Here is an 18,015-nt window from a genome sequence, read left to right as displayed (position 1 = left end):
CCGAGCCGGCGTGCAGCAGCGCCGAGGTGTGAGGGGCGTGTGCACGAGGCCGACGTGTTGGGATGTGGGTCTCTCCCCCAGGTGTTGCCGGGTAATTTGTCCTGCCGCCGCACTGATCCTAAACGATTATGACACGTGTCAGATTACATTTAGATTCCGTCTGAAGGGCTCATCTCAACTACTTAACCGTCTACTTCCATCTGAAGCTCGGCCGCGCCGCCCGGTCCCCGGCACCGCGTCTCCGGCACCGCGTCGCCTCTCATTACTTTGAGTAATAAAGCGAAAGATGTGGAAGCGCAGTGGGGGATTTTCCAGGTTGACTCTCGCCCCGATGGCCACTTGACAGACAGCGAGGTGTCTTTTTCCAGTCTTTTTCAGTTTCGCAAACAGTTTTCCAAAAGACGGCGCGGATGGCTGGTCATGCTTGGGTCAGATACACATGTGGCGCAGAACCCTGTCCTCTATGAGCAAAGTTCACATAAGATACATTTTCAAATATATGTTTTGAACGAAAGGTAACACTGCTGGGATAATGTCATCTATAATGAGAAAAAGGACATTATATTTCAACCCTTACCTGCATGTGTTTACACTGAAAGCAGGGATACATCATTAGCACTCTGGGAAAATAGGGATTTTTCGTCATGGTCACCCACTTTGCACAACTTTGGAAACATGCATTTAGAAGATAATTCTGTGCTTTAGTGAGTTAAATGACTACATTTTTTGCACATAAAGAGAAAAAATCAACGGCTAGATTTACAAAGAGTTTGCAGTTGTAAAGAATGTTGTGCTCTGATGAATAATATTACCATAAATAAGCTGGTTGGATTCATTGAGGTGAGGCCCCGACGCCACTGACCTGCCGAAAGAGGCGGGCTCTTATTGGTTGGATTACTAACACAAGACGTTGTGGCGTTGGAAGCCAAAAATGGTAATTAAAAATAATATTGGATTTATCGCTTTACCCTCTCTGAAAAAGATTTTGGAAAAAGTCAGAGCCGACTTAAAACCCCCCGACGGGACATGATGGATTGTTCTATATTCAACCAAAAGCATAATCCTTCCGGCACTTCATTTATTTCTTTAGGAGCCGCTCCAGCAATGTGTGAGACGTGGGAAAAAAAGTCCCTGCCTGCACGCTGAGGCCTCAAAATCTGTGCTTCGTATGCCTCACCACCCACCTCCGCCTCAACAGGCAGCTGTTCCGTTTCCTCCAAATCAAATCTGGCAAAGCCAAATAATATTATATAAGTGTATTTTGTAATAAACAGCTTTTGCGTTCCATCCAGTCAATTGACAGTGATGTTTTAAAAAAAAAGCTTTTTCAGGACGTGGCAGGTTGACATTATCCTGGGCGGCACGTGTGCTGGTGTCTCTTACCTGCCACCCACGGAGAAATCAGAGATGGCATAGAAGTACGAGCGCAACACTTTGGCGTCCTTGAAGAACTCGTCTCCAAAGGTGTTAAGCCTGTCCAAAGAGATGAGCAGGTCAGTGGCTGTGACCCATTCCTGAAATGGACAGAACAAACAAAAAAAAGGGGTAGGGGAGGAGAAAGGACCAGTGGGGTGAGAGGCACATTGGAAAAAAAAAACATCCACTTGAGTGTACGAGGAAGCAGACAGGATGTAAGAGGAGGAAAACACACATAGAAGAAGAAGTGAAATGGACAGTTGGATGAAGGAAAGGAGCCGGCGGCGATGGAGGAGAGAGCGGATGTAATGTGCATACGGTGAGTACACAGAATGAAATGAAGTCAACGTCAGAAAGAAGGGGATAAATGGAGACAAAAGCCAGAATATAAAAAAATAATAATAATGAAAAAAACATGAGAATAGAGACGACGCTGCGGCCATTCTTCAGAATAATGGATGGCACACGGCAAAGCTCCCTTCCCTGATATGATTTAAGCTGCTCTGTTTGAGCCCACTCCAAAGGTAAAGACAGGATGAAGCGCGAGCGGGAGAAGAAAGCGGAGAGGGATAACACAAACAGAGGGAAAAGCAGACGGGAAGTGCAATAGAGGGGCGCGAGATGAAAGCGGGGCCAGGTAGAGGGAGAACAAATGACATGAGGAATTCTCTTTCTCCAGAACAGAACTAACTTTAAAGCAAATAGCTGAAGAGAAACTTTCTGTCTTCTTTTCTCCGGCTGTATCGGGACTCCGGGGTTATGAGGCCCTACGTTTTTGAAGCTTCTCCCAGCGGCCTCTTTGAAGTGTGGCAATGGGGGGTGTGTGTGTGGGGGGGGAGGGGGCATTGGAGAGGACGGGCCTCAGACTTAGAAACACATGTGATGAGTTCATCCGCTCATGTTCTTCTCAAGCGCTACAGCTCGGCTTTGGAGTGTTCGGAGCCCACAGCACTGTTTATTTTTCCTATTTAAGCCTATTAAATGATGGAAAGTACATATTCTGTTACCGTTATATCATTTCGGTTAAATCAACTGCGCCGTGTAAAGTGTACCGTGCACCATTGCGTTACCATGGCAACAACAGGGTCCTCGGGGGAACACGTTCAGACAGTCAAGTTCTCCAGAGGATAAATCCCAATCGCTTGTGCGTGATCCCCCAAAATGTCATCAGGCGCCACCGTCGGGTCATCAGAGGACGGTGCACATGGCCAGATGTCTACTCCACGGATCAGGTGACTGGTTCAAGCGTCAGCAGAGAACCATTGTGACAACATATAGAGCATTTAGAGATACTCCAACACTGAGATAACTGAACGTGATTTGGCAGCCCACTCCGATGGGTCATGTGCTGGATTAAGATGACCTTAGGGGGTAATGAGGAGTCGACTTTTGTGGATTACTCATCTCAAGCAAGTTTTAAAGTTCTCTTTAAAAAAAACGTCTTCTGTCAGCGCGACTACCATCCTCGCGTTTCAAAGTAAAGGGCCCTGGGATTCAGCCCTCCTGCTGGGTCACCGCCTGCAGTCCCAACATGGGCCATCAAGAGGTCGTAGCTCATTCCTCAAACATCTGGTGTGAATATGTCACCCATGTGTTCCTCATTGGTTGAGCCTGGCATCAATGGTGTCGGCATTGTCAGTAAATAGTAAATTGCGATCGGCGGCAGAGCTTACAAATCCCCATCAAGTCATTTTACCACAAGAGGGTATTATTTTTAAAATGGCCTTTCGCTCTCCCCTGTATCCTGTGTCTTCCCCCCTCCCGCTCTCTCTATCTTTGACTCTATCTTTGCTCTCTTCCGCTATCTAAAGCGCTCTTCAGGATTTCCAGACACCTCTGTGCCGTAGCCGCCTATCGAGGGCCACGGAGCTTTTATTTTGTAGTAACTGCAGTGTTGCAGAAAGATGGCTGGCGTGATATTGTTCCAGCCGTGGCTTATCGACTTTGCCCCTGCTTGACATGGTTCCACATGGCTAATGGGGTTTGGGAGACTGTGAATGACCCCGATACTCTGCAGAGAGGAAAGTGATGCTGATTCTGTTTTACACCACCTGGACTTTACATGCTTTTCATCCACGGTGTATGAGTGAGCTGTGGGATCTGGGACGGGCAACTGAACCGCCCTTCACACCTCGCCGCTGCTATAAGGCGGCACGTTCATGTAAAGCGAAGGGCAGAGAGGCTGAGAACATGGAGAGGCAATGTGTTTTGGTTTAATCTTACAAAAGAAACGAGGGGTCAGAACAAGTGATTGCAAAAGAGGGACAGGAAATATTTCTCGGCCATATCCTTTAAAAACATGAATTCTCTTTGATTAATAATTGTCTCTATCTTGTCATCTAATGCCGGGTTATCTCTGGCATGAAGTAATCATAGTTTATTATAATGTTCTGATAATGATAATACATGCCCTTTGCACTGATTGAGGCTTTCAATCAATAAAGGCAACGTGAATGGAAACAGGTAGCTGCGAGAAACAGAATATGTTAAAAATGAATAGTTGCCAAACGCGCAAAAAATACACAAAACACACTTACACAGTGCACAGTAGTTAATATGCACACATTTTGCACCAAATCAGCACCTTTCTATGAGCCTCGTTGCGAATGCATACCAAGTCACAAAGATCAACAGCAATAGCCACACGCATTACGGCAATTTATTAGCGTCTTTAGAGGGTTGTTGGTATTTGAAGCGCATTTAGTCAACAAGGACGCCGTTACGGAATGCAATGACAGCGTCCAAATAAATGAATCAAGCCCCCCAAAAGTACGAACAATAAGGTTATCCAAAGTCCAGGGATTAGTGTTCGTCCTACCTCTCTGTTAATTGCGCCTAAGAGATTTTGATGAAAATGTCTCTCTGGCAAGCCACAAAAAAGAGCCTCCGTTGAAGTTTTATGGAATTCTACCTTAAAGGAAAATGTAATATTTCCCAAAATAACGAGGGAAAGTCGCCCTGGACGTGACCTGACCTTTTGTAAAATCATAAAAAAAGAAGAGATTAGCATAAACTGCTGATCATTACTGATAACGATCATGATATCACACTCTCTCCTCTAATAACGAGAGAGAAGTCAGCCTTTTCTATTGTGTCCCACATAACACAAGCAGGGACAATAATGTCCTTTAAACGCATTTTAAAGTTCTCACTTACAGGAATATAAAAGCAAATACTCTCTTCATTCATCACAGCCTACGAGGCCATTATCATATGGAGGAGTTGTTAGCTATGCTCGGTGGAACAGTGCTAACTACGTGCGGGGAAGTACACGTTGTTCCAAATATCACACACTGCACTGAAAGCAAGCACTTTCTTAGGGTTAATTAGTAGTCAACCCATTACATATTATTTCTGCAAACCGCAGCGAAAGCTTAATTAACTTTGATTCTCACTCCCTCGGAGTGTGTGCCCACAGTGGCGCAGTGATGCTGACGTAGCATGACCGAGGCCTGGCGAGTGGCACCGAGCCAGTCCCTTGCTTCAGACAACAACGGTCTAATGATCAGACGAGCGCACGCACAGCGACGTGCACGCGGCTTATTTTTCGGACGATATCAAGCGCGCAAGTTTTTTCCGCTCAGCGGCTCCCGACCTTCACCTGTTCCATCGCTCTCGTCTCCCGTCCAGTCAGTTTTTTTCCCCCCTTCTCTTCCCTTCTCTCGCGTCCTTCAGTCAGTGTCCTTGAACTCTGAAGCCTCTGGCTGCAGGCATTGACGGAAAAGAGAGCAGTGTCCCTCATTCGCAAGTTAATAACTTTTTAATTGAATTGCTTACGTTCACTCTGGCCTCAATATGTTTTTTTTTATTTTTTTTATCTCGTTGTCATTCAACGCCAGAGCTCCAATTTGCCACACTGCTTTTCTAGAGAGAAGAGGGAGATGGAAATGTGTGGTGGGGGGAATGGGGGGGGGTCTTGGACTGGTGGCTGAAGAGGCGCAAACCGCTTTAATGGGTGACTGAACAAATTAAATTACAATTGAAAAAGCAGCTTTCATCCTGTGCATTATTATTGGGAAAAAAAGAGAGCTTTACAAACTGGACAACACAGCCCACTTTCCAGTAAGCCATTACCTCGGAGCAAAAACATCTAAATGCTACATGCTACAAGGTCAGCGTTGTTTATTCCAAAGTAAAAGCCTTTGGCAACGCAAACGCGGCACATTAGACGGCTGGTGCGACAGATAACACTGTTCAGGTGACTTGTACATAAGAAAAAAACCCACCTGTGTCACATCATGTTTGTTCTTCTTTCAATGTAATGTTGCCCCGACCCCTCAAAATGACAAGGAGATCTATTTTAAAAGCAGCAGATGAAGCTTGTGAAGTCTCTACACTGAAACTAAGCGCTCTTCAGACTGAGGCGCAAGCGTTAAATCTGCAAAGGGATTAAAATGCTAATAAAACAGGCGGAATGCAATTCCTGTTTTAAGCCTCATGCAATATGCATGCTTCTGTATGAGCCATATGCAGAGGGGCGAGGAACAGGGATCATTTTATGCTCGGTAGAGAATGTTTACGTAGAGGCTATGATTTCAAACACAAATGCCAAATCTCTAACTGCCACCAAGAAAATAAAGGAATTCATTATCTGCTATTTCGTCCCTCAGAGAAGTCCGTATTTACTGCAGCATCCATTAATGACTCGCTGTCTGCGGTCGACGGCGTCCGTCAGACGGATGAAATGTGGTCGGCTCGGGCCTCTTTTGCACCTCCGGGGTAATGCTTGTACCGCATTAGCTGTATAACTGCTCACTTCAATTACAGAATTGCTCCAAACAATGCTGGAAATAATGGACAGTGAGTGCTTTGAGCACTTCCTCTGATTGCAATAACTTAATAAAAGACTAATTTTGCCTGATAAACACAAAAGGCCTTTGTTTTTTAGCAGCTAATCAGCGATTACAATCACAGCGTTGACATTTCTCTTACTTCTCTTCTGCTCAATATTGTTATGAGCATACGAACGTTCTGCCAGCGACTAAGCTGACTTGCTGAGTTAAAGCAGGTAATGTTTACCGTGTGCAACCGATGTAATTAGGCTGGTTTGCGTGCTAAGATTAGCTGATTCTCAAGCTGAAATATTCAAGCCGACAAAGTAGCCTCCAGGCCTTCAAATGGAAACTAAAATCTGTTGTCAGATGCACGACTCACTATTCATACGAGAGGGAAACAAAAGAGCCTTTCTGGATTTGTGTACAAGGTGTTATTTATTGCTCAAACCAATAGCTATTAGAACCTTGCATGTACTGTGCTCCCTCCTTCTTCTATGTTTTACGCACCGTTTCTCCTCGTTTTCATAGGATTCCATCTCAACTGGTGACGACATTGATAGGCCTTTGTTTTTGCTCGCTACGCCCCTCTGTCCCATCGCCGTCCAAAGAGAATTGAAATCGCAGATATAATGAAAGAAATTGTGCAATTGATTCGCCTTTTATACTAATGGGAGAACGGATCACGGCCAATTACGGGTCTTCTCATCTCGTTGTTTAGGAGGGAGGCAGAGAGGGAAGGCGGAGCGAGGGAGACGGGGGTGTTTGGCACCTCTGCTGGGAGATTTACCACCCAATCTATGTATTCTTGGCTTATATTGATCCCCCACAGCTTTGCAATGAGCGGGTCGATGTCATTCAAAGCACACCGAGATCCAGCCAACAACACCATTAGCAGGCAGGTCTTAATGTAAGTACTCTAAGGCCCCCACGCCGATGGCACAGGAGCCCGTGCCGTCTGTCTTTACGCGGGGCGGCTTTGGCGTGAAATGGAAAACCTGGAAATGTTCAAGCAAGGTCAGTGAGAAGTACCACATGTCCCGCTGTTATGAAAGAGTAATGAAGCTTTTAAAGGGGCAAAGAGGTTGCATTTATAGACAAGAAAGGAAGGACTTGGTTTGTGTATTTCCGTACGGTGATTACAATCAACACAAGCCCTTTGGGGCCAGTTATTTGTGAATGAAGCGATCCTGCAGAGGCTGCAACTCATTTTAAAGTAAATAAAGACGTAATTATGTAACGAGCTACTCAGCTTGAAAAGATGCATTGTGTTCATTGTAAAGCTTCTTGACAGTGGCCATTAATTCAACAATAATTTGTGTACAGCGAAATAATTAACGTTTATCTTTACTTCAGGAGGCTACTGCTTAAATCTGGTGCATTGGATTTCCTCCCTCCACAATTATTTTTATGTGGAACAGCGGTTCCCACATCTGATCTGGACTTTTGATACTGATCTTAATTACTTTCCACAAAGATAATAAATCATTCAATACTACGATAATAATTTATTGAATGGTATTTTACATGAGGAGAAGTTTTAATGCCCTGGGTGAGATGTGACAGGATGTTAAGTGCAAATGGAATAGAATTGAGTTAGCTGCAGGAAAACATGTGCCTGTAAACAAAGATACTGCTGATAAAACTCCACACACTGACTAATGCATTCGTCCCCTAGTTGTATTTTCCCCCCATTCAGCCGGTGAAAGTGCTTCCACACACGCAGGACGACAGCAATGATGTTGCTTCTCCGCAGAGCGAACGCTGCGCTGCTGCTCGACCCGGACAGTAAGAGACAGCAACACGCTTGGAAATGCGGGGGGGGGACACTCCCGGGAATCAAAGTCTCCTGGATTACCAAACAAGGATGTCGGAAGCTACAACGATGTAGCGGAAGCGATGGAAAAGCTCATTTGAAGTCGCCGGGGTCTCCGGGATATTCACGAGGTGTTTGAGTACCTCGGCGTTTCCGTTATATAGTGCAAGAATAAATCTAACCGTGCTGCCAAAAGTTCAGCCTTCAACATGAGCAGTCCTGTGGAATCCTTTAAAAGTGCTGAATGCCGTCGCCTCAGCGGCAACCTCCAAGTCTACAGACGTGCTGTTTAGTGTTAATTCAGCGTGTTGGCACGCTGAAGGGAGCAGTAACGCTGTCAATGGGCCGTTTTGTGCAGTTTGTCTCTTTATAATATGACTCTTAGTAAGTAAGCAAGTCAGGTTTGTGCCTCTTTCTTGCCACCTGCCCAAAGCTTTGATAACTGCTGAAGCTTCAGAACTCACAAAAAAAGAACATGTGTGCAGAACATTAACAGCTTCCCACAACAAGTTGTTTTTAGGGATTCTCTCACATTGCACGCGGTGTGATAACACTGCAGAAGGCCGAGTACCGGCAGTCTCACTCACAAAGTCTTTTACTCATTTACCTCGAGAAAATATCCTCCTCGTGTTTTATGTGTCAGGGAGAGACAGATATTTTTCTCTCTTTTGTTTTTTTTCCTCGCAAAAATAACTGAAATTTATCAAAAATCGTATTAAAGTAAATTCAAATTCTTCCATGACTTGTTACGGAACCGGCTCATTTGTGTGTGTCCTCTCCAGCCGGTTGTTGAGTCCAGAGTTGTATGAACTGATGGAGGCCCAAACAGCTCATCGGTAGAAGACTAGTGTGTGCAGGGATTAATCAGTTTAATCATCTTTAAACAGATAAAGCAAGCTGCTGCTACCTTTTTATGGAAAGCATTTTTATAAATGATGATGAAGTAGAGCTAATAAAGCAGGATGTAAAGAAAAGGAACACACTGTGTGGTGGATGATGAACATCTTTGTGCCTGGGAATCCTTCTCCGCAGGCCTTTTTACGGACTTCTTATTGCTTAGCAACGTCCTGCCAGACGTCTGCTCCTCACTGCAGCTCAGTTTAAGCTGGAGAGCGGGAGAGGCTCCACCGCCGACTCCTTTTTCATCCTCCAGTTATGAAAACGGGACGACTCTGCTGCCTTCGACTCCGTGGGGGGTCTCAGACACGTCAGCCGTTCAAAGTGCAGAGGTTGATGGGAGGTGCGGCGAAGGGGGTTATGAGAAGACAGCATCCGGTACAGAAAGCATGTGTGTCAGGGTGGCAGTGGGGGGGGTTTATGTGTGCAGGCTCAGATACCATGTGTAGCCCCAGGGGCTTGTAAACCTGCATCACACTTTTCTGCTTTTAGAATATTACATTAATTACAGAGGTTTAAGACCGTAAATGAAACAAGGGTGGCCGGATAATGTGTATTTATGTTTAAATCTAACTTCATATTGCAGCTTTTGAGAATAAACTACATTTAAATCTGTTAGGGAGAATGGTTGGATAAAGAAATTCAGAAACACTGGCGACGGCACACACCATTAATCTGCCCCGAGTCCGTCTGCGGTTTGCTTCAGCAGTTTTTCATTGAACGTCGCGTTCAGAGATTTGAAACACGACATATTTCACAGCCGAGTTTCAAGACGTCGAGAGTGAGCTCAGGGGAATATCGAAAAACCTGGGCGTACTATAGCAAAATCATCTTCAAATTGATTTATAACAGCCATATGCAGACCACTGCAAATATTCTGGGAGGCCGAGCAACACAAACCCTCCAATAACCCTCTCATTGTAACTACAAGAAGAAGGTTCTACGGTTATGCAGGGTCATACCTCATACCCTCAACTCGTCCTCCATAAGACACCATTACTCTTCTTATTCAACGATTGTGGAGGAGGACGGCTTCCTCTACAGAGTTGGTCGTCTCGACTTGCTCACAACATTTTGGTTGCTCAGACGAAAAGTCATGTAAGACGCGACGGACTGATCATGGTGCCTTTTGCTTTAATATTCCAAGGTCATTGTTGAAGACCCACGTCCACTACATGTCAGGTTAGATGTCACACACACACACACACACACACACACACACACACACACACACACACACACACACACACACACAGCATGTCCACTTCCTATGAACTGAGAAACAAAAAGCTAGATTTCTAATCCTTTAATCATCACGGGTGGGGTGGGTATTAATAATGCATACTTTACATTGTTTTACTGCAGTATCGCTGTTGCGGTTTATTTATACTTATTTCTTGCAACAGCAAATACTTTTTAAGGGACATATAATTGCATCTTTTTTGCTAAATTATTATTATTATAACTAGCAATATTCATGTTTTCATGGAAATGTTCAGGCACTGAAAGGAAGTGATTATAAAAACTCAAATGAAAAAATGTTCTGAATTGAAGGAAAAAACAGAACGTTTTTATTCCATTAATATTTAATAGAACCCGTTATCTTTTTCTAATTTCCCCAACGTGCATTTGTTGCTGAACACGAACCGCACGCAGCACTCGGGATGCAAACCTCTGATCTTTCATGTATTCACTGAAAAACAGATTTATTGTAGAAATTTCATGTTATCTTGATTTTTTTGATTTTGTCTTCTTATGTTTACTAACTTAACACATTTGACGCGTATATTTCGACTGTATATTTCCGTGCCAATTGGCCTATAAGCTGCTCTAAGTAATACTGACACCTGGAAATAATTATAGATATTATCAGAAGAAAGTCTTTCACTGAAGTAGGGAGGTCAGACGCTCACACGCATACTTATCGCCCTCCAGGAGAAGGAGGAGAGCCGGCATTAAGCGCTATATTTACTCATTTGTAGCCACGCTTTGCTGTGTCCACCCCTCCTTGACTCTCCCCCAAGAGGCCGCCATTAATTCAGCTCAGCCCTCTCAAAGCTTCATCAATGTTAATCAGAGCTAAATATAACATTGCATTCCCTTCAGTTGCCTTAAAAAAGGCTTCAGGTCTTGTTTGTGTATGAGTATATGTTTGTTTTTGTAAAAGTTTACGCCTGAGGCGGTGGTCCCGATATCATACAAAATGCTATCTACATAATGAGAGCAGCCCTTTGTGGCTCCAGGTGAATGGTAACCTTTTTTTGGTGTGGTAATTTGTTCACATATATTATTCATCACACGTTTATGGAAAGGAATATGGCAGAGTTCAACTCGATTGTGCATCATCAAATATGGATTCAATGTTATTGAATGTAATGCACACTAAAGCAAAAGGTTCCGGGATGTTTTTCATATTTTATCTATATAAAACATGTGTCAATTTAAATAAATATTGATTTTGCTCAATTTATATATTCAAACTGATCAATTCCACTGCAATAAAACATTCAGTTATTAGATCAAGTGTGTCAGTTGTCATCATTCTGCAAAATTCCTTTGAGTGGAGCAGTGGACCAAAATGTGTAAATTAAAAAAAAAAGAATGCACTTTCACGCAAAGACACAAAACCAAATTGGCCCTCACCTTCAACACCGCGCTTTGATCAAAGTTGTATGCACTGGGCCGTCCCTCCAGGGTGGAGAACGCCACGTTCCCCCCGGTGAGGGGGGAGATGTCGCTGAACTCGTCCGTGCACAAAGCCGTCCTCTCGTCATCTCCCGGGCGGATGTAGGCCTTGGCGTCCTTCCCGTAGGTCTTCCTACAGGAGGCGCTGTAAAACTGGTAAGGCACCCAGGAGCCACCTTCCGCCGTGCGCTTGTAGATGGCGAAGCTCTCCGGACGACTGGTGTAGAATTTCAATCGCACGTAGGTTATCTCGAAAGCCTTCCCTGTGGAGAATAGATGTGATTAGCCTTGAATGGAATCGTTACTGCTGGAACTAGATCCATTGTAGTTACACAGTTAGATCAGGGCTGGTTGTATAAGAGACAAATGCTGCGGGGTGATAGTTTAGGGCCCAGGAGCAGAGGAAAGAAAAAAAAAGACATAATTGCATTATTGTGAGAAGGAAAACAATGGGGGACCAGCTTCATTTCCTGTGCCTCCACGCAGCATGAATGAATGTGGTTCCTGCAGGAGTAGAAGAATAGCCAGGATTATTTCCTCATCATCCAGCTTATAATGGGCCCCCGAAGTGGAACGCGGGTCAACGGAAAACACACGAAATGTCTGTTTTTCTTCTAATAACAACTGTAGCACGGAGCAGACTAATGAGTGCAGAAGCAGGGAAGCTCACTTACAACGTCGTCTGATGCTTTGAACGTCGGAGGTGCGGCCGATGTAATCAATAGGAAAGTGACAGGTCAACCCTCATGCAAAAAACCCTAATGAGTGTCACGGGGGGTATGGCATTAAATTAAAATGATTATTGATTGGTATGTTAAACGTGAGGCTTCATTTGTTTTTAAGGGGGAAAACTGAATAAAAGATGAGAGACATTTCCTTAGATTTGTATTATACTTAAATATGACTTAAATCTGTGAAGAAAGAAAATGGGTTTCAGCGTCCAATCTCATCTAGAAGGAGATCCGCAGCGAACAAGGAGATACGGCACACCGGGGTTTCCATTTCAGTTTGGGGATTTAGCAGATCCAAATAAGTTGTGATGTAATTGGTGTGGCATCATAAGTGAAGGGATGCCAGTGAAGTAGTTTTTAAGGTGCATGATAAGTTGAGGGATGATTATCACAAGCTGCGGGGGGGGGTAAAGTTTAGGAAAGAATGCCTTCAAGCATTTATTTTACATATTTCACACACAGATGGCTTGAATTATCTGCTGATTTGGCCGCATAATGTCGCCTCGTGTAGAAAAAACGAAAGCGGAACCTTGATGGTTTGCAACAAAGCCTCATTCCGTTCTGCGGGAAAGACGGCGTCTTCTTTCCTAATGGAGGCAAACAGAGCCTCGGTGCTTCATCCTTCTTCTTCCTCGGTGGGGCATTCCCTCGTTTACTCACGTGGACACTTTGGGGCCTTAACACAATCCAGAGTAAGAACCCTCATTCAGAGGCAGACACCGATCGAAGTCACACGGACACCAGAACGACGAGCAACGCGTAGAAACTCTCTTAGCGGGCGTCGCCGTTGCACTCTGGGATGTTTTTCTACATCGTTAAGACACCGACTCTCAGCCGGCGCTGCACGTTCATGGAGGGACGCCACTTTCCACTGGTGCAGCCGCAACGACATCTGTTGCTTTTTCTCTGCCAAGTGGGATGGAGGAAGCTCCGCGTCTCGTCTCTGCAGATGTCGCTAATGGTATCTTTCCTTTAGGAGCCCTGAGATCGTTTGCTCGCTGCATGAGGTGAGCTCAGCCCCGCTGGGACTAAAACACAAAACATAAAAAGAGGCAGAAGAGGACACATTTGTCGGGTGTCCTGCGACGAAACGCAGAGTAATTGCGAATGGTATTTGCGCATCGGTTTGCATAATGTTAAATGAGTCGCGATTCATCGTCTTTCTGGAGTTCACACTTGTGTGTGTGTGTGTGTGTGTGTGTGTGTGTGTGCGCGCACCACAGAGGGGGTTTAAGCTGCCAAATGTTATCCAAGCAAAATAACACACATATACTATTGATGAAATACGCCTTAGGATAGAATTCACACACGTATGGTGGCAGTTCGGACTGCTCAGTTTGAAGCAAAAGCTTGTGTTTGTTTGCCGAGCAACATTTCTTTGAGCGCCTGGGAGTCCGGGAGGAACAGCATGGCGTCACTTCACGCGGAGCGACCCAGAAACCCGTGCTATCACAGATCCAACAGTACAAACGCACTCGCAAAGACAACCGACTTTGGGAGTAAAAGCTGGGAGCTGCAGAAGCGCCGCGTGCGACCCAGAACCCCCGAGTCATTAGCGTCAACTAAACACGGCGGCCTTCTAGACTAAACTCGCCACAAGTGCCGCACTCAGTATTTACAATTGGTTTACGCCGAGCTGAGATTTTTGTGTTCAGCGGAAAAAAAAGGAGGATGAGTGGATTTATCTCCCAGTCATGTTGAGTTGTGACTCAACGCCAATGTTCTGGCTGTGAGAGCGTCGCGCCAACTGGGCCAGACTTTAATCCTTGTTTTACTTCTGAGGCAGGATGTTGCTCGTCTTCGGCGGCCCGGAATGAGAACCAGCTGCACCGTCTTGTGTGCATCTCAACAAGCCGACCCCAATTCCTTACCAGCAAACCGCCCGGCCTTTTCCTCTCTCTACCCCCCCCTTCTTCCTCATTGTGTTTTGTTTACACCCCCCCATCCTCTCCCTTCTACTCTTTCACAGAACCACAGTGACCTGGCTGCAACATGTGTCCCTGCCTCCTACCGCTGTGTTTATCATCCCAGCATTTGCCTCTCGTCCTTTCAGAGAGAGGGCTTGTTTTGTTTGGAGGGGCAAAAGAAAACACTAACGTCGAAGACGCCCCCCCCCCCCCAAAACCCCCACGGCCCCCCGGCCCAGATGGATCACAGAGCTTTCATTTGGACCAACGAAATAAAGATGATTATCATTCTTTAAAGAATGCAAGACTGACTCAACAGACGTGTGGGTGTTGAGATGTCTGAAGGAGAAGAAACCCCCCCCGCCGCCGCCCCCCCCAGACGCTGCATCAGCAACGTTGGTGACTTCCTCCAAAAACAACTATAGATTATAAACAACGACGCATGAAAACATGGCCAGAGATGGTCTTGCTATTGGAAATCAATATTCTCCGTCTGACGGAGGCGCCGGCGGGACGTGACGCAGGAGTTTGACCCACAGCTCTGACATTCTCAGCTTCCCCCATCAATCGGGTCGCCGTCTCTCTGGCCGCTTTGAAGAAGGACTTTTTGGATGGGGGAGGGAGAGGAGGGAGGGAATATAAGTCCAAACACACACTTTGCTCTCCCCATGAATGAGCCCTTTGATATTTTGGGAGAAAAGCCTAGAAGCTGATTCGTTCCCTTCATCGCCAAGAGTTAGATGAGAAGCTTGATGACCTGGCAACGTTTGTGTGTTTTCCGCGTGGTGTTGGTCCAGACGACAACGCATTAAACCAAAGACACGATACATTTAACACCGTGGGAAAAGCTGATTTCTACCTCTAACTGAGAAAAAAAGTGTATTGAATGTACAACCAGAAAAATACGTTGGTTGGTTCATTAAATAAAGGAGGCCGAGAGCAATGTAGTGCATAAGATTCCTGTGCCGAGACATTCCTTTACACACACACACACACACACACACACATGTACACAGCTCAGCAAATGAATGGTAGCAGGATGGTAATTTCATAGATGCTTTGTAACATTAATCGCCACCACTTAATTCAGTTAAAGTGACAAATGTGGTGTGTTACTCATTTCAGCAGCTTGGTACCGCGCGGTAATGAGATAATGATGCTAATGGCTCAAGCTCGTCTCATAACATTTTTTGTGAAAGGAGAAATGCCTTTCGGATGCAAATATATACACAGTGTAAGAAAAGTAAGTCAAAGGCGCTTTGCAAAAGGCAAAGACTGCGTGGAGGAGGAAATCCTCGCCTAACACGGGGACCATGCAGGTCCGTGGGTGCATGTTGCTTTTGAACTTTGAAGTTCAGCTTATGCAAAGTGTAATTATGTAAACTCACGCTTTTCCCATTACGGTGACTAAACCCTACCCTCCAAATCTTTCCCACATAGAAGTTCTCCGTTGAAACAACGCACTCATGCTCACTGCATCATAAGTCGCATCAATTAGAAGCACTAAAAACGGCAATGAGCAATCCAGCCCAGTCAGGCTGTTTGTTTTTTGGCTGTTTAGCTGTTAATTCAATTCTGATGGTAACGGTTACCTACGGGTGTCATTTTACGAATTCCAAAAGTTTAAGTTTATTTAAAATATATATCTGAGGGGCTTCTCTCCAAAACTTCTCAGACGACCTTCAGCAGAGTAATTGCATAACTTCAGGTGACAGTCGGCGTGCTGACCAAGTCCCCGGCTGTGCAGGAGTGAATGGCTGCGGGGGTGATGAAATGTACCTGCCTGGAAAGTAAGTGTACCGTTAGGATTCCAAATACAATTTATGTAAATGCGTGGCTAACTTCAGCTGGTTCCTTGTCAAAGGTTTATTCCGGCCAAACTCTGGGCTTTTTTTAAAAAAGTGCTCCGCTGCTTATTTCCTAAAAAATGAAGTGGCGTACTTGTGATTTATAGTCAGTTGCACAGTGTATCTGTTGTGGTGAAACCTGATTATTGCTGACATGAACAGGAGATTATTGCTGCCTGCAGGAGAAGGCGATGCATTTGTAATCTGATCGATAGCTCACATACAAAATGCGCACTGTAATCCAACAGATCTACAAAAAGCTTGACTTCTGGCTGTTGCCTGGTCCAAACCCTGCTACACGTTTCTATGACGGCTTCGTGTGCTCGCTGTGTTCTGGTCAGGTTCCGGCCCAAAAGGAGTTCTGACGGCGGAAAGATTCGGATGATTTCACCAGCAATGCCCATGTTGGCTAAATCTAAACCTGGTCCTGCACTGCACCATCACTCAGTTGCTATCCAAGCAGGCCGGATGCAAGAGTGTGTCCTCCTCACCCACTTTAAACCCATGTGCTTGCAACCACTCCAAGCACAAGCCAAGTCTGGGCCCAAGTGTTTGTTTATGAAGGCAGCTGAGGGCCTGGACTGAATTATACAAAGAATGTGTGTGTTAAGCACAGCTGTTCTCTTTTATGGATTTCCACATCCGTGGACTTGCAGGACTCAAAGCTTGTTGCAAAGAAAACGCTTGAGCCTTAAATGGACAACACACCTAACGCGCATCGATGTGGAGTCCCATCAACGGACTCTCCAACTCTGCAAACCACCTGGATTGTGTAGCGCGCTAAATCTAATTACCGATAATCAGATTTGAGTCCAGGACGCAGCAAATGCAGTGCCCATTCAAGCACTCTGAAATGAAATAGGACATTATATACAACATTATCGTAACAGAGACGATAATTGAACCCCGGGGGCACATCCGCTTGACTTAGATGACTGACCACAAACTACAGTCCAGGGGAGTAAATAAAAGGAAGGGTTCCCGGGAGGTCAGGCTGAACCAGTGATGCGCTGACGAGCTCTTACCCAGGTGGAGGGTGAGGTTGACGGAACTTGGGTGCTGGACACCATAGTACATGGACTGGCTTTGCCACCACGTGGGCTCCTCGTTCCTGTGGAAGTCTGTCAGGAGGCCGGCGCCGTGGCTCAGGTCCGGATCGGACGCGTCGCAGTGGCGGCACGAGCGCGTTGAGCCGGTCTGCATGCAGTAGTCCTCGGGCGGCGAGCCGCACACGTTGGACGTCACCACCGTGCGATTGAAGGCGACGTTCTCAAACTTGGGCATGCAGCGGCTCGGCCCGCCCTCCTCGTCGATGCAGGAGTCCATCGCGGCCCAAGCGAGGAGGCTGCAGTGCAGATGAAGCGAGAGCAGCAGGGACGGGAGGACAGAGCTCACGGCGAAGGACGTTTCCATGTCTAAAAAGGACAATCACATTCAGGGCAAACAGACTGGAGAGAAGTGATCCGGCAACAAGAAATAAGTCCGGACTGTGAGCTTTGTTTGCCTGATCCCTCTGGCGAGTCCCCAGCATGTGCTCTCCCTTTGTGGGGTGGAATGAAGTTGGTGCAGGACCTCCTCTCATCAGGGGCAGCCCAGGAGAGGCAGAGGAGGGACTCGGGTGGGGGCTGCAGGGTAGGACAGGTCATGGAAAGTTCTCCACCTGCTGGTCAACGCAAGCGTCGCACCGCCGCCGGCTTCAGACTGATCTGATGCTGTTTGGCAGGAAAACACATTCTCCAACAGCTTTCACTATACTAGAGTGAGGTTGTTACACCTCCGAGTACCAAAGCCCCTGCATTCAGCACATGTAAAATATCCATATGGTGATAGATGCACTTAGCAGTTGGCCCCCGCAGCGTGACGTCCTGGTTAATGCTGACGGTGGTGATTCAAGGTGGAAGACTGGAGGTGCTAAAAGTACCGTGAATACTTCAGGCGGCACGG

At 45.8% G+C, this 18,015-nt stretch overlaps 1 protein-coding gene across 1 annotated transcript in view; it reads right to left on the bottom strand.

Moving 5' to 3' along the window:
* lamc3 (laminin, gamma 3) overlaps positions 1–17,674 on the bottom strand; it is a 71,427-nt gene extending 53,753 nt beyond the window's left edge. The window contains exons 1-3 of the mRNA XM_040197962.2: positions 17,097–17,674; positions 11,545–11,849; positions 1,384–1,514 (exon numbers count right to left, since the gene is read on the bottom strand). Coding sequence (XP_040053896.2) covers positions 1,384–1,514; positions 11,545–11,849; positions 17,097–17,484 — 824 coding nt within the window. The 5' untranslated portion in view covers positions 17,485–17,674. The remainder of the gene's footprint in view (positions 1–1,383; positions 1,515–11,544; positions 11,850–17,096) is intronic.
* Positions 17,675–18,015: the final 341 nt, after the last annotated feature.

The sequence above is a fragment of the Gasterosteus aculeatus genome, chromosome 14 (assembly GCF_964276395.1).
Source record: "Gasterosteus aculeatus chromosome 14, fGasAcu3.hap1.1, whole genome shotgun sequence".
Lineage (NCBI taxonomy): Eukaryota > Metazoa > Chordata > Actinopteri > Perciformes > Gasterosteidae > Gasterosteus > Gasterosteus aculeatus.
Note: the sequence above shows the minus strand (reverse complement) of the source record. Positions and strands in the feature narration are given on the sequence as shown.